A 16,107-nucleotide genomic window follows, 5' to 3' on the forward strand; every position below is an offset into this window, starting at 1 on the left:
AATTTTAAACATGCTAGTAGCAAGATTATGGCAGGTTTACTAAATTATTTAGAGAAATAATAAGGAAAACATATTGGTGCTCCCCAAACAGAAAACGGGGTGAAGTTGTGCATCTCATAGGCCCCAAAGAAGCTATCCATGAAAAAAAGCAAAGCTAAGACATTATTGTTATAAAATTATACACCTTATGTGGAGAATGAAGAGAAAAATGTTCACCAAACAAAGCAGAGTAATTTGCAATGTAATCTGAAGCAAAGCAAATTTAAGATGATAGAGTATAAGAATATGAATTAAGATTCCATGAACATGTTAAGTATAAATACATTAAAAATGTAAAAAAACTCACATAACAATAATAGGAATGGGTGAACAAAGCTAAAATTCAATATGATGGGAAATAGTTTATACTAAACAATTACTTTAAAACACACATACATAAACACAAACAATATGGCTTAAATAAATTTAAGACAAACATAAATACATCTCTAAAAGGGACTTTTCAATCATCTGATAGTTGATGACAAAAAAAGAGTTAAAATGAAGACATTTTTCCTACTGAAAGATTGAAATAAGATCATTCTGATTCTATTCTACAACCTTAGTTAACTCTTCTGTAATTATTAAACAAAAGAAGGATATAATTGAACAGAAAAAATAGCACAAAAGGCTAAATCAACATGGCTTTAAAATGAAGTCGGCTGAATCAATTAATAAACTTTGGCATAGCAATATATAATTTGTTAATTGTTCTTTGGCTGTAAAAGTTACAATATAATACATAATGAGAATGTAATGGATACTTTATCTGGGTTTTAGTAAAGCATGCCATATACAGTATTATACAATATCTTATGGTTAGAAGGCCAACATAAGATGTCTTGGACAGTTAATACAATCAAATGGATCAAAAACTGGCTATCTAACCGTTTTAAGAGGGTAATCGTAAGTGGCAGTCCATCTAGTTGGGGAGAGATTTCCAGTGGGATCCAGGGATCGCAATTCGGTCCCATTTTGTTTTATATCTTTATAAAAGATCTGGAAGACAAAGTAGAGAATACGCTAAATAAATTTTTTAGATTTGACTACTTAGGGAATGGTGAGCAAAACTAGAACTAACATAGTAGCTGTAAATTAATTACGGTAACTCTAAATGTCTCTGAAATTGGATGATAGATTTTACATTCCATTATTTCTAAACATAGAGACAGAAGAAGGTAACAGAACATAAGAAACTCAACAGAAGGAAAAAGAAGGCGACCTTGCTACATAGATCTGTGTCCTCCATCAAATATATTTATGCTAATAGTACAGATCACATGACAAAATAGAAGAGGCTACACAATCTCACATGAAGCCTGATTATAAGTACTAAATATATAAAGAGCTTGGGAAAAATGAAAACAAAGAACGTGAAAGTCAAGTACAGGAGATTCAAAACCAAATCTGGAGGAATAAGTTCCATTAAAGCCAATGGTAAAACATGCTGAAATATTGAAGTGGCAGTTCTTAACATAAAAAACCCCTCTGGCAAATACTCAATATAATAGTCTTCAAACTATTTTTCCAAGTTATTTCCGTGCAGGGGTTAGCACAGAAAAATGGCACACTTAGAACAAAACAAAATGGAAATTCATAAAAAAAACCATGAAAGGAGATTTTCCACATGAAGACACTGGAAATTCAAAGTGTACATTATAATTTAATTCAGTAGATCAATGTATACATTTTGGGGGGTAAATTTATTGTGTTTTCAGAACTGAATTAAGAATTTTAATTGAAACAAACACAAAACTGCATATTATTACACAGAAATTGTACAACAAATAAGAGCAGAATGTGAAGTAAAATAAACTTTTCTGCACTTGCCAACTTTTATAATGCTATATTATGTTATACTATTGATTTTATAGTAATTTCTTTGATTATTGTGAGACATCCAGAATTATTTTAATTTTATTTGGCATTCTTGGATTGTTTTCCAGTATTTCCTTTTATTCTTAATATAGTTCTTTTAATATCAACAGATTTGATATCACTAATTTTAAAAGAGAATTTCTCATTAGAAATCCATCCTGTGTAAGACTCCAATTTTACTTTCCTATTCTTACATTTTAGGACTGAAAACAAAGTTTGTTAAATTGTGTGATTCTAGTCCTTAAATGTCATGAACCAACAAATGTTCCCTTTGTGCAAGGCAATGCTTAATATAATGTTCTGTGTGCTAGCTCATTGTCCTATAAACTAAAAAAAGGAAACCCCTATTATAACTATGCAAAACTTTGGATTTTAAGAGAAGTCTAGGAGTACTTATATACTATCTGTTAGGAACTCTTAAAGCAGTTATATCTTTTCCTAGGAAATAAGCTGCTTTTGGTGTCCTTGGTGCTCCCTGAGTTTGGTTATTTATTTGTTTGCAAACATCTTATTACCCAGCTAGGTAATAGTAGTGTGAGTGAATGGGGAGTTTGGTGGAGGCAGAAAACAGTACTCTAATTAAGAAACTGGCAAGGAGAAAACTACATTCCTCCAAAATCAGCAGGGCAAGCTACTGCATAAAAATAGGTAACTTCACAATAATTTGCCTTGATGATGCTATAGTTAGATAATTAAATGTCTGCAAGCAAACAACCAAGCTGAGAGAGCACCAAGAATTTCACAATTCAACCCTGAGATATTGCCTTCTATTGAAAGATCTTCTAGTCTTAGGAGTTCCCAATAGGTCCTAGATGTATGCCCATGCATGCTGCAAAGCACTTTTTCTCTGTGGAACTGAAGTACTTCATAGCTCATGTACTAATCTTCAACACTAGGCTGCTTCAGTTTATTAGATTATCTCATATACCTTAGAAGACACTTCAGCTATTTTTAATGGTTTTCCTTTCATTCAAATGGTAGCATTCTCCCAACTGTCCAGTCCACAGAAAATAAAAAAAAGAAAACTGTATTCTACACAAACACCACCATTTTGATGTTAGGGAGATCTGCTCTCGAGATTAAGTTTGAAAATATCTTTCCTTTGGTAAAGTCTGCTGCAATCACCATATAGAGCTGATCTCAGAATTTACACATTCAGCTGCAAAATTCTGGTTTAGATGTTTAAATTTATAATCCTGCAGATTTGGTCAACATATGAATACCAAATCAATTAGGTTGTTTTAGAACACTTTTGTGGCTCCTTGAGATGAGATATCCCTCCAAGATAATTTGAAAGAAACTTAAATTATTGTAAGACTTTATGAGAACTTCGGGAACTACTGAACAGTTTGGAAAAGGATGGACCTTCTGAATGCTTTTCTTTTGTTGAAGTTTTGTTTCACTGCATACCTGGATGGGATGATGATGGTTGCGGGCAGTAATGGAATGACTAAAATTTAGGGCTGTGCATGATCTGGAAATGCATCAGATGCCTCAAATGTGAGATCAGAACTCTTTTTCTAAACCCCCCAAAATGTTTAAGAGTCTCATTAATCTCTACAGAGGAAGATTTTTGAGGATATTTGCAAATAAAAATAGTTACCATCCCTAGAGGATATATTTACTTATCAAGTAATACTTCTGAATCTACCTTTGTGAAATTTGACATGATTTCTTGTCACAGTGCAAATCTATAACATTATTTTTATAAACATTGCCCCTCAAGAGAGAACATTAATTAACGCATTCTACAAAAAACATTTAGAATTCAGTTTAGAGATGTAAAGCTTATATCAACAGGTACTTTGTACTTTGGATTACAAAGGAGGAACTCAGAAATTAAATATTCATCTATACTACTTTTAGGTTTTTTTACCTTTTTCTAAACATTTATAAATAATAAATATAGAGTTTATCTCTATGTAAAAACTCTATAATAATATATATATTTTTTAATTAAACTCAAACTTCTTTCTTCCTTTTTTAAATTTATATAGTCATCCATCTTACAAAAGCAATTCTGGGTAGCACATAACAATGAGATAAAACAACAATGTAAAAAACCACAGATATGTAAAAATCCATATTAATAAATATCATAAAAAATCAAATATATGAACTCTAGGTGATGTGAAGGATAACAATGGCCACCTCAACAATAGAGGCATCTCAGCAAGTCTCCAGTGCCCTGGGAGTCCCAGGCCTGATAACATAATCAGTTTTGAGGGCCTTAATAATCTAATTTTGAGACAAAGGAGGTTTCTTAAGGCAGGTGCCATTTAGAGAAGGCATGTGTACTAGGACCCACCAAACTTAGGTCCCGAGATGATGGGACCCTCTCTGCTAGATCTAATGGGGACAAGCTGATAAGAGTGGGGAGAGGTAGTCCCTCAGATATAGATATATTTTTTTTGATACTTCTTTTATTAGAGCAATTACTAATTGTGATATTGAATAATAATTGCACAACATCAGTAATTATCTTTTTATTCATCAATATCTTTTTTTAAAACAAAAATATACATTTGTTCTAAGTAAACTAAAAAGATTATAAGAAAACTAAGTAATAATAATAGTTTCATGTTTAATGAATAAGAGATAATAATAATAATAATAATATAAGCACATACTGTTGAAATATTTCTTAAAACAAGGAAATGAATATCTCTCTATATTTGTAGACCTCTATATGCTGTATGATTGCTAAACAAAGCTATTTGTTTTTTTTAAAATCATATTTTAGCCAATTTAAAGCACTTTCAACGGATGTAAAATGTCACACTGTCCCTCTGTAGTCATGTCATTTCAAGCGCTTGACAATTGGCATGGATTTATGACCAGTTGCAACGTCCTACGGTTGCATGACAGTGATTTGCGATCTTTGACGGAGGGAATGGATTCAGACTTAAGGCCACATGATCTGTTTAATGCCATGTGATTTGCATAATGACTGCCATAAAAATGGTTGAAAAATAAGGTCTAATCACATAATGCCTCTGTACTGACGGCTTCAATTTATGGTTGAAATTTCGGTGCCCATCATGATTGTAAGTTGAGGACTGACTGTATTCCATGAAATCCTATCAACCTAATAGAAAGCATCAACCTAATAGAAAGAAGATCTGATCTACACAGAACACTGTAATTAATTTTTAAAAAGCTGCATTCATTTTTAAGTTTGTAAAAGAGCCAGGTTCCCAAATATCTACTGTTATTCTTTTAAAATTAGGCAGTTTTCATTCCATTATTTTTATACTTCTTTCTTCCATTGTTTCATTTCAGAATTTACATACTATTTTTCTACCCTGAGATCCTCACATTACTGCTTTGTTTATTATATTATTTTGTATGAATGTGATATAGAAGGCGTCTATAGGTAATTTCTCAATTTAGGGGCTTCTAGCATTTTCAAACCTCATTCAGCCATTGTTGTGCCAAAATAAAAATAATGAAAATAAGCTACATTTTGGTATGGAGTGATACAGAAATAAGTTTTTATTTTCTTTCATTTAGCCTTTTACGCTATTTTGTTTGTATTTCATGTGGTTAAGTGACATTAATAAAACATTCTAAGCCATTACAATGCTCTTGTCTTCTGTTTCCTGCTTGGTTGTCAATTAAGAACAAGTGTTGTGTTCTAAAGATCCTATGATTCTCAAAATGACTGTCATTATTATAAGCAAGAATGAGCAAAAGTATTCCCAAAGGTGCTTTTTCAAGAGGCAACTGGACTTTCTTTGTTGTTCCTTAAAGACGTTTCACTTCTCATCCAGTTCCCACAGTCAGAACGGAAGAAGCGTTTTAGATGAAAAGCGAAATGTCTTCAAGGAACAACAAAGAAAGTTCAGTTGCCTCTTGAAAAAGCACCTTTGGGATAATCATGACCTAAATGACTGAGAATCTCCATAGACATTGAGCAAAAGTATTAATCTTTTTGACTTCTGGAAAGCAGTGCCTCCAGGGGGCACCCTTTGCCAACCGAGACATTTGCTGTTTTGCCTTCTGTTGCATATTGCAGAACCCTATTTTTGCCCCTCCTCCTGCATAACTCCTCTTTTCCAACTTCCACCTGACAAAAATAATGACCAAGCCAGCCACAATTTCATAATGTTAATTAGGGCAGAAGACTATTGTCTCTCCAGCAATTGCCCCCTTGCTGTAAAATACTAGACAAAAAAACCCCTACAACTGAAACTCATTTGCAAGAACATATGGCACTCTAAACTCACTGACATTTTCAACATCCATAGTAATAAAAAGGTAAATGTAAATTGTAATTATGATTTTAATTTTTATATGTATTTTTGGGAGTCTGACTCACTGGAGGTAATAGAACTTTCTTCAGAGTTAGTATTTGTAGCATATGCTGAATATTGTGGAAAATATTTTTCAATAGGTTCAGTATTTTTACTGAATTACATGAAACGGGCTAGACGTCCAAAGAGATACAGATATAGATACAGAGCTAGGCATGAGTTATTTAAAGTTCTTCTATTAATTTCAATTTAATTCAATTTAAGGGTACCTACTTAAATCAGATCAACTGAATATTAATCCCTCCAAACTCCATGAAACTTAACTTTTTAAGTAAACATAATTATGTTGTGTAGTATATTTTAATTAACGTAATTTATCAATGTTTTCTAGATTCTTTTCCTGTGAAAAGCCACTAATGAAAGCAGTATATCACTTATAGTGAAAATTGATGAATGCTAGCATATTCTTCTTTTCCCTGCCTCTCTATACTTTAATGAAACTAAATATAGAAGCTAGATAAGGCTAGCAAGAGAGATGTCAATGCTATTTAGTCAGACATTGTGCAGTTTAATCACATAAAATTATCACAGCACCACTATTATAATACTGGGGCTGGAAAAGAAGAAATTAAAAAAAAAATCTAATCTGGAATTATACAATCTTCAATATATCTCTGATCTCCTTTCCTTAATTTTCATGCAAATACTTATAAAGAGTTTGGATTGAAAACATTATTTATTAATTCAAGTTTTATATACATACAATTTTACAAAAAATATATATTATCTGGATTTATTCTGTACTTCAGTGGAACTAGATTTTCACTCATATCTTTGCTATAAAAATATATTGTTAACATGCTAACCTGTAAAATAAAAAAATGAATAAACACACACACACACTCTTGTTTTTCTCATAAGACTTCATGCAGCTCTTTAGCACTTTTAGCCATCATTTTGGATTGTAAAAGTCTTCAAACATCACCCTGAAATATGATAAAAAATTGAATGTGCGATGTATAGATCTTGGAAATCAACCTTGAGGAAAGAAAGTTCCATTAAAATGACAATGTAGGTTCCTAATGCATTAAAAGATGATTTTCCAAGATGATTCTTTGTAGATCAAATAAGTATTATTTATTTTGTAATCGGAACAAAGTCACTTTCCTACAATACTACTTTTTTTGCCTGACATCATGTAACTCTTGACCTTTTCTGTTTCGGAGTACTAACTAGAATCATGTGAATTGGATGGTTCTATTAAGAAGCAAAACTGTCAGGAGCACTTCCAAGAAATAATTTAATTCTTATTATAATTTATATGTGTGTGTGTATTTTATTTACCTACTGCAAATGGTTTTTTTAAATGTTGCTTTTACTATTGGTTATTATCTGTATTGTGTCTCTCTCTTGTAAACCACCCAAATAACAACGTAATTAGACAGCATAAAAATGGTAAAAAATTTAAATAAAATATATATTCATATGTAGGAGTTGAGCACACCAGAAGTGTGAAAAAAGGGGAAAAACAATTCTAACTAAACAAATGTTTGCCTCGCTTTTTTTTTAAAAAAAAATAAACTTCAGCATGTCTTATTCATTTGATTGCTTTGAAATGGGCTTATTTGACCTCTATGTAATGAAAAGTTGTAGATCAGTTTTCATTTATATTTTCATTAGACTGGATAATCCTCCAGCTGTAAATAAGGGTACATTTTCATTGCATTGGAGCTTCTGATCATCTGGAAAACCCTATCTTAAAAGCCAAGTTGTTACTCTCTTATTCCTATGTGACTTGTTTGGCAGAGTCTATTGCTTCTGAAAGGCCTGTTAGGAAGAAATGAATTATCTAATACTGCAACTGGTAGAGGACACTCTATAAACTTCCCATTTCAATTTACCTTGTTGACATCCATTCGTAATTTCTCATTGTTAGCACTGGCAGCTCTTTCTGCTGCTTTCTTCTGGCGCTGTGGTCCCCTCCCAAAAAAGATGTAGTTCACCAAGGCATACTCCAGAAGAGCCATGAATACAAAGACAAAGCAGCCCATCAGATACATGTCAATGGCTTTCACATAGGGGATTTTGGGTAGTGTTTCTCGCAGATGGGTATTAATGGTTGTCATTGTCAGCACCGTTGTAATCCCTGCAAAACATCACAAAATTCCAATTTAGTATGCATTTATGTTTTCTCTGTTTTTCTGTGTGTATTGCATGTATGTATGTTTTTCTCGTTAATGTGCAAAGGTCATTGTAATAGAGGGTGCAACATGGGTATATCCAGAAAATGAAAGAGGAGTAAAAAGAAGCTTCATTCCTACATTTTACTCCTGCTTTCCTTGTTGTTTGATTTTGTTATGGCGGTGCTGAGAAAATTTTAAGTATTATTAAATATGCAAACCAACATCAAGGAAATGCAGTAAAATTTTGGTTTAATGGTTCAGTTACAATGAATGAATTTACTGCCGTTTAATAGACTAGTGATTGGTAAACTGAGGATGTGTCAATTAAATTGAAGTTTTACTGCAAATGACGGCATTTATATCAATTATGCACACAAATGATGTAAATTTGGGTTTAATTGAGCTCTGTTAAAGTGCAAAGAAAGTTCCTTCTTCTGATGATTTGTTAAACAGAGATGTTACCACAGGCAGGATGGAGGCTATTGTTTTTCCACTTCATGTTCTTTATAGTTAAGATGTTTTTATGTGTTGTTTGGTTGTCAGAAATAAAATATCTTGTTTAGAGTTTAGGAGTTTGAAATGGAGCTCCTGGATTCCTGCATTGAAAGAACAGTATGCTTAACACATATTACATTATAGTAATATTTCTTCTTATAAGCTATTAAGGCATACATAATTGGAGGATTTGGGTCTTCGGATGTATTGGAAGATGCATAACAAAAACAAATTCTAATAAAATTCAAGAGTTAATTACAAAATAAACAGAGACATTGACATATATTACTTTTAAACTACAAAACTGCAACATATATTAAAGCTGTATAAGAAATCAGAACTTTCTTAAAAACAGTTTTGTTAGGAAGACTTCACTCTAATGTTTGATTTGTGTGCAGTGATATGATTGCCATGGTTAGATTAGGATCTGGGAAACCCAACTCAGGACAAAGTAGAGTGCTGATTTCAGGATGTTTGCAATTTCTTAAATTATTTTGAACTGAAATTAAAGAACGAGTACTGTGTGCCCCATCTCATGGTCTTGAAATAGAAATGGAATCAATAAATAACAAACATTTTTGTTTATTTTTAAATTTATAAATGGTACCTTAATCCCAAAGAACCAGCAAGGTTAAACATTAAGTGTAATAAAATAATCTAAAATTGAAATGCAGACCAAGTGAAACAAAAAAATAAATAACATTAAATACAATTTGATTTAAAAATCTGGGCAAATAAGTAGCTGAAAAAAAGTCAAAAATCCCTACAAAACAAAAGCCTGTCTATTCTGATCTGAGATATAATCTAGCTACATTTTTATCTCTCCAGAAAATAGAAGAAAGCATTAAATCTATGAATAGAGGACAAAGTCCTAGGTCAGACAAATACTTATTTACTAGTATAAGATATAAAATTTCCTCCTCATCCCTATGGGTGGTATGTGTCTTCCCCAATCTCGGGTCCTCTACCAGAGACCAAACCAGCTATTATTTTCAGATAATATGATATGGACAATGCATCCTGTAGACTGTACTAAGTATAGTTCCCATCAGTCCTGACAGATTCAAAATTACAGGAAGCATCTGTGAGATTCGTTGCCTGCGTAACAAGGAGTTGTTATTCATAGGTAACAAACCTGATATATCAGCAAGACAATAATATCTAAATGTATGTTGTTGTTAGTTGCGGAGTCATGTCCGACCCATTGCGACCCCATGGACAATGTTCCTCCAGGCCTTCCTGTCCTCTACCATCCTCTGGAGTCCATTTAAGTTCACGCCTACTGCTTCAGTGACTCCATCCAGCCACCTCGTTCTCTATCGTCCCTTTCTTCTTTTGCCCTCAATCTTTCCCAGCATTAGGCTCTTCTCCAGTGAGTCCTTCCTTCTCATTAGGTGGCCAAAGTATTTGAGTTTCATTTTCAGGATCTGGCTTCTAAAGAGCAGTCAGGGTTGATCTCCTCTAGGACTGACTGGTTTGATCGCCTTGCAGTCCAAGGGAATCGCAGGAGTCTTCTCCAGCACCATAGTTCAAAGGACTCAATTCTTTGGCGCTCAGCCTTTCTTATGGTCCAACTTTCACAGCCATACATTGCAACTGGGAAAACCATAGCCTTGACTATACACACTTTTGTTGGCAGGGTGATGTCTCTGCTTTTTAGTATGCTGTCTAGATTTGCCATAGCTTTCCTCCCCAGGAGCAAGTGTCTTTTAATTTTTTGGCTGCAATCCCCATCTGCAGTGATCTTGGAGCCCAGGAAACTAAAATCTGTCACTACCTCAATTTCTTCCCCATATATTTGCCAGGAATTTAGAGGGCCGGATGCCATGATCTTAGTTTTCTTAATGTTGAGTTTCAAGCCAACTTTTGCACTCTCCTTCTTCACCCATAGCAAGAGGCTCTTTAGTTCCATTTTTCTTTTTGCCATTAGAGTGGTATCATATGCATATCTGAGGTTGTTGATATTTCTCCCGGCAATCTTAACTCCAACTTTTGATTCATCTAGCCCCGCCTTTCTCATGATGTGCTCTGCATATAAGTTAAATAGGCAGGGTGACAGTATACAGCCTTGCCGGACTCCTTTCCCAATTTTGAACCAATCAGTGGTTCCGTGTCCAGTTCTCACTGTTGCTTCTTGACCTGCATGTAGGTTTCTTAAGAGACAAATAAGATGGTTTGGTACTCCCATCTCTTTAAGAACTTGCCACAATTTGTTGTGGTCCACACAATCAAAGGCTTTAGCATAGTCAATGAAGCAGAAGTAGATGTTTTTCTGGAACTCCCTAGCTTTCTCCATGATCCAGCGTATGTTGGCAATTTGATCTCTAGTTCCTCTGTCTCTTCGAAATCCTGCCTGTACTTCTGGTAGTTCTGGATCCACATACTGCTGGAGCCTAGCTTGTAGGATTTTAAGCATAACCTTACTAGCATATGAAATGAATACAATGGTGCGATAGTTTTAACGTTCTTTGGCACTGCCTTTCTTTGGAATTGGAATGTAAACTGACCTTTTCCAATCCTGTGGCAAGTTTTCCAAATTTGCTGGCAAATTGAGTGTAGCACTTTTACTGCATTGTCTTTTAAGATTTTGAATTGCTCAGCTGGAATACTGTTTCCTCCACTAGCTTTGTTGTTGCTCAAATTTCCTAAGGCCCATTTGATTTCACATTCTAGGATATCTGGCTCAAGGTCAGTGACCACCCCATCATGGTTATCAGGGATGTTAAGCTCGTTCTTGTATAGTTCTGTGTAATTTTGCCACCTCTTTTTGATCTCTTCTGCCTCTGTTAGGTCCCTCCCATTTTGGTCCTTTATCATGCCCATCTTTGCATGAAACGTTCCCTTCATATCTCCAATTTTCTCAAAGAGATCTCTGGTCTTCCCTATTCTATTGCTTTCTTCTATTTCTTTATACTGTTCATTTAAGAATGCATTCTTATCTCTTCTAGTTATTCTCTGGAATTCTGCATTCAACTGGGTGTATCTTTCTCTTTCTTCCTTGCCTTTCGCTTCCCTTCTTTCCTCAGCTATTTGCAAAGCTTCCTCAGACAACCATTTTGCTTTCTTGTCTTTCTTTATCTTTGGGATGGTTTTAGTTGCTACCTCTTGTACAATGTTGTGAACGTCTGTCCATAGTTCTTCAGTCACTCTGTCTATCAGATCTAATTCCTTAAATCTATTTGTCACCTCTACTGTATATTCATCAGGGATATGATTTAGTTCATACCTGAGTGGCCTAGTGCTTTTCCCTACTTTCTTCAATTTAAGTCTAAATTTTGCAATGAGAAGCTCATGATCTGAGCCACAGTCAGCTCCTGGTCTTGTTTTTACTGACTGTATAGAACTTCTCCATCTTTGGCTGCAGAGCACATAGTCAATCTGATTTCTGTGTTGACCATCTGGTGATGTGTAGAGTCGTCTCTTGGGTTGTTGGAAAAGAGTTGTTGTTTTGCTATGACTATCGTATTATCTTGACAGAATTCTATCAGAATTCTAGCCCCCCTCATTTACGATCTTGTTCTGGAGGGGGGTGCGGACCTGGCGGGTATTATGGAGACCTGGTTGGGCTGGGAGGGGGGATTTCCCCTCGTTGAGATGTGCCCACCAGGCTTCCGTGCATTACATCAGCCGAGGGCTCAGGGTAGGGGCGGAGAGGTGGCGGCTATTATAAAGGAAGATCTTTGTCCGAGGGAGCCACTGTACCTCAGATAGCTGGATATGAGTTCCTCCTTGTGAAGTGGGGTCATGGGGTGCAGATGGGCTTGCTGATTGCGTACCTGGCTCCCTGCTACGTAGCGGCAGCCCTGCCCGGGCTGCTCAACGTAATAGCCGGGACTGGCGGTGGATACTCCCAGACTTATGGTCATGGGGGATTTCAACCTGCCATCTGTCGGTGAAACATCAGAGGCAGCTCGGGAGTTCATGGCTTCCATGATGGCCATGGACCTGACGCAGTTAGTTCAAGGCCCTACTCAAATGGGGGGACACACTCTGGATCTGATTTTTGTCTCTGGTCAATGGTTGAATGATCTAGAAGTAGGGGAGGTAGTCATCAAGCCCTTGTCATGGTCAGATCATTCACTCCTTCGACTAGACTTCCGAGCCGCTACCCTCTGCTGCAGGGAGATGGAACCGGTTAGGTGGTTCCGTCCCAGGTGCCTGATGGATCCGGATAGGTTCCTGATGGAGCTTGGGCCATTCCCTGAGGCTCTGGCTCACGACTTGACTGAAGAACTGGTGGCCGCCTGAGATAGGGCAGCCGCTGGAGCTTTGGACCGCATTGTGCCTTTGTGGCTTCTGACCCGGTGCCGATCTCAATTGGCTCCTTGGTTCTCTGAGGAGCTGAGAGAGATGAAGCGCCAGAAAAGATGCCTGGAGAGCGATTGGAGGGCCAGCTGCTCCGAATCTGACTGAACACTGGTGAGATCTCATATTAAGATCTACCTAGTGGTGATAAGAGCGGCGAAATCTAATTATTTTTCCGCTCTTATTGCATCTGCAGAGAACCACCCAGCCGCCCTGTTTAGGGTGACCCGCTCCCTAATTCATCTGGGAGCGCGGGAAGACCCCTTGCAGGAAAGAGCTGAGGATTTTGTGCAATACCTGTATCACAAAATCGCTCAGATTCGGGAAAGCCTGGACTCTGACTAGGTAGGTTCAGATGGGGTGACGGAGGTGGGCCTTGAGAGTGTTATCTGGGAGGAGTTTGACCTTGTGACTCCCGAGGACGTGGACAGGATTCTGGGTAGGATTAGCGCTGCCACATGTTTATTGGACCCGTGTCCCTCCTGGTTGATGCTGGCCTCCTGGGCAGTCACACAAGACTGGCTCCAGGTGATTATTAACGCTTCTTTGAGTGAGGGTTTCTTCCCTTCCGCCCTGAAAGAGGCGGTGGTGAGGCCCCTCCTCAAGAAGCCTTCCCTGGACCCAGCTGTATTAGCGAACTATCGTCCAGTCTCCAACCTTTGCTTTCTGGCAAAGGTTGTGGAGAGTGTGGTGGCGCGACAACTTTCCCAGTACCTGGATGAAGCTGTCTATCTAGATCCATACCAGTTGAGCTTCAGGCCGGCATACAGCACAGAAACGGCATTGGTCGCATTGGTTGATGATCTCTGGAGGGCTCGGGACAGGGGTTGTTCCTCTGTCCTGGTCCTATTAGACCTCTCAGCGGCTTTTGATACCATCGACCATGATATCATGCTGCGCGGTTGGAGGTGTTAGGAATGGGGGGCACCATGCTGCGGTGGTTCTCCTCCTTCCTCTCTGACCTCACGCAGTCTGTGTTGGCCGGGGGACAGAGGTCAACCTCGAGGCGCCTTGTTTGTGGGGTGCCACAAGGGTCGGTCCTCTCGTCCCTCATGTTCAACATTTATGTGAAGCCAATGGGTGAGATCATCTGTGGTTTGGGGTGAAGTTCCATCAGTACGCTGATGATACTCAGCTGTACATTTCCACCCTGGACCACCCCAATGATGCCCTTGATGTGATGTCCCGGTGCCTGGTGGCTGTGCAGATCTGGATGGGGAGAAACAAGCTCAGACTCAACCCCTCCAAGACTGAGTGGCTGTGGTTTCCGGCGTCCTGGTATAGCCAGCTGGCTCCATTGCTGACTATTGGGGATGAGATCTTGACCCCCTCAGAGAGGGCTCGCAACTTGGGTGTCCTCCTGGATGCATGGTTGTCTTTAGAAGACCATATGACAGCGGTGCCCAGGGTTTTTTTTTATCAGGTTCGCCTGATTTACCAGTTGCGTCCCTTTTTGGACCGGGATGCCTTGCGCACGGTCACTCATGCACTCGTCACTTCCCGTCTGGACTACTGTAATGCTCTCTTCATGGGGCTCCCCTTGAAGAGCACTTGGAGACTCCAACTGGTCCAGAATGTGGCCAAACGGGTGATTATGGGAGCGACACGGCGCACCCATGTAACACCTCTCCTGCGCGAGCTGCTGTGGCTCCCGGTGGTCTTCCAGGTGCGATTCAAGGTGATGGCTACCATCTTTAAAGCGCTCCATGGCTTAGGACCTGGGTACTTACGAGATCGCCTTCTGCCACCGATAGCTTCCCACCGGCCAATACGCTCCCATTCTGTCATTTTGGGGATTGTACTCCAGTGTTGCTTTTACTACTCTTTTATTGATTATGAAAGCTACTCCATTTCTTCTGAGGGATTCTTGCCCGCAGTACTATACCTGATGGTCATCAGAATTAAATTCATCCATTCCTGTCCATTTTATTTCACTGATTCCTAAGATGTCGTTGTTCAGCCTTGTCCCCTCTTGTTTGAATGTGTCCAGCTTGCATTGATTCATGGATCCAACATTCCAGGTTCTTATGGAGAAAAAATCTTTACAGCATCGGACTTTCCTTTCACCACTAGATGCATCCACACCTGACCATCCTTTCAGCTTTGGCCCAGTTGCTTCACTCTTTCTGGCGCTACTAATACTAGCCCTCTGCTCTTTCCCCAGTAGCATATTGGACACCTTCTGACCTGAGGGGCTCATCTTCTGGCATCATATCTTTTTTTCTTTTGGTTCCATGGGGTTTTCATGGCAAAGACACTGGAGTGGGTTGCCATTTCCTTCTCCAGTGGATCACGTTTTGTCAGAACTCTCTGCTATGACCTGTACATCATGGGTGGCCCTGCAGGGCATAGCACATAGCTTCATTGAGCTATGCAAGCCCCTTTGCCATGACAAGACAGAATCCATGAAGGGGATCTAAATGTATATCTCCTGGCAATTATTCTTTATAAGATTATTTTTGGCAAATTTTGTAATTTGTAGAATTTGAAACAGAAATTAGCAGGAAACAACATAATCCTATTAGTTAAGAGTATTGCTTTATGTTCATCTGATAATGACTGTAAGAGAAGGGCAATTGAATCTTACTGTATTCTTGGGTAAGGAATTCTAGAAGCTACTTTCTATTGAATCAGCATATAGGTCTAATTCAGTATTATTTATCCTGATGAGCAACAGCACCTCAGGTTTTGGATGGATGGAAAGGAATATTTATTATATCCGCAACTCCCTTTTCAAATTATCTGTAACCCTCACAGCATTCAGAGCGGTTTTAAATAGGGAGAGGTTGCTTTCAGATATAAAACAAATAGACAAAGCAGACAAGGGTTTAGGGCTGGAAAGAAAAGTAGCTCAGATAGGCCAGTTCTTTAAAGTGGCATCTTATGTCTAATTCAGATCTGCTGTTTTTGCTTGGCTAATTGGTGGTTTTCTCTAAAAATAATTCTTGTTC

The 16,107-nt window shown here is 37.8% G+C and overlaps 1 protein-coding gene across 16 annotated transcripts in view; it reads right to left on the reverse strand.

The window, feature by feature from the left end:
• GABRB2 (gamma-aminobutyric acid type A receptor subunit beta2) overlaps positions 1-16,107 on the reverse strand; it is a 321,436-nt gene that overhangs the window by 18,166 nt on the left and 287,163 nt on the right. For 14 of the 16 annotated variants that reach the window (XM_087887354.1, XM_087887350.1, XM_087887351.1 and 11 more), the window contains 2 exons: positions 8,075-8,319; positions 928-1,038 (listed from right to left, as the gene is read on the reverse strand). In XM_087887354.1, coding sequence (XP_087743480.1) covers positions 928-1,038; positions 8,075-8,319 — 356 coding nt within the window. The remainder of the gene's footprint in view (positions 1-927; positions 1,039-8,074; positions 8,320-16,107) is intronic. The other 2 variants (XM_087887361.1, XM_087887359.1) reach the window with 1 other exon arrangement.

Source organism: Pantherophis guttatus, chromosome 2, assembly GCF_059756535.1.
Source record: "Pantherophis guttatus breed Tessera chromosome 2, ASM5975653v1, whole genome shotgun sequence".
Classification (NCBI taxonomy): domain Eukaryota; kingdom Metazoa; phylum Chordata; class Lepidosauria; order Squamata; family Colubridae; genus Pantherophis; species Pantherophis guttatus.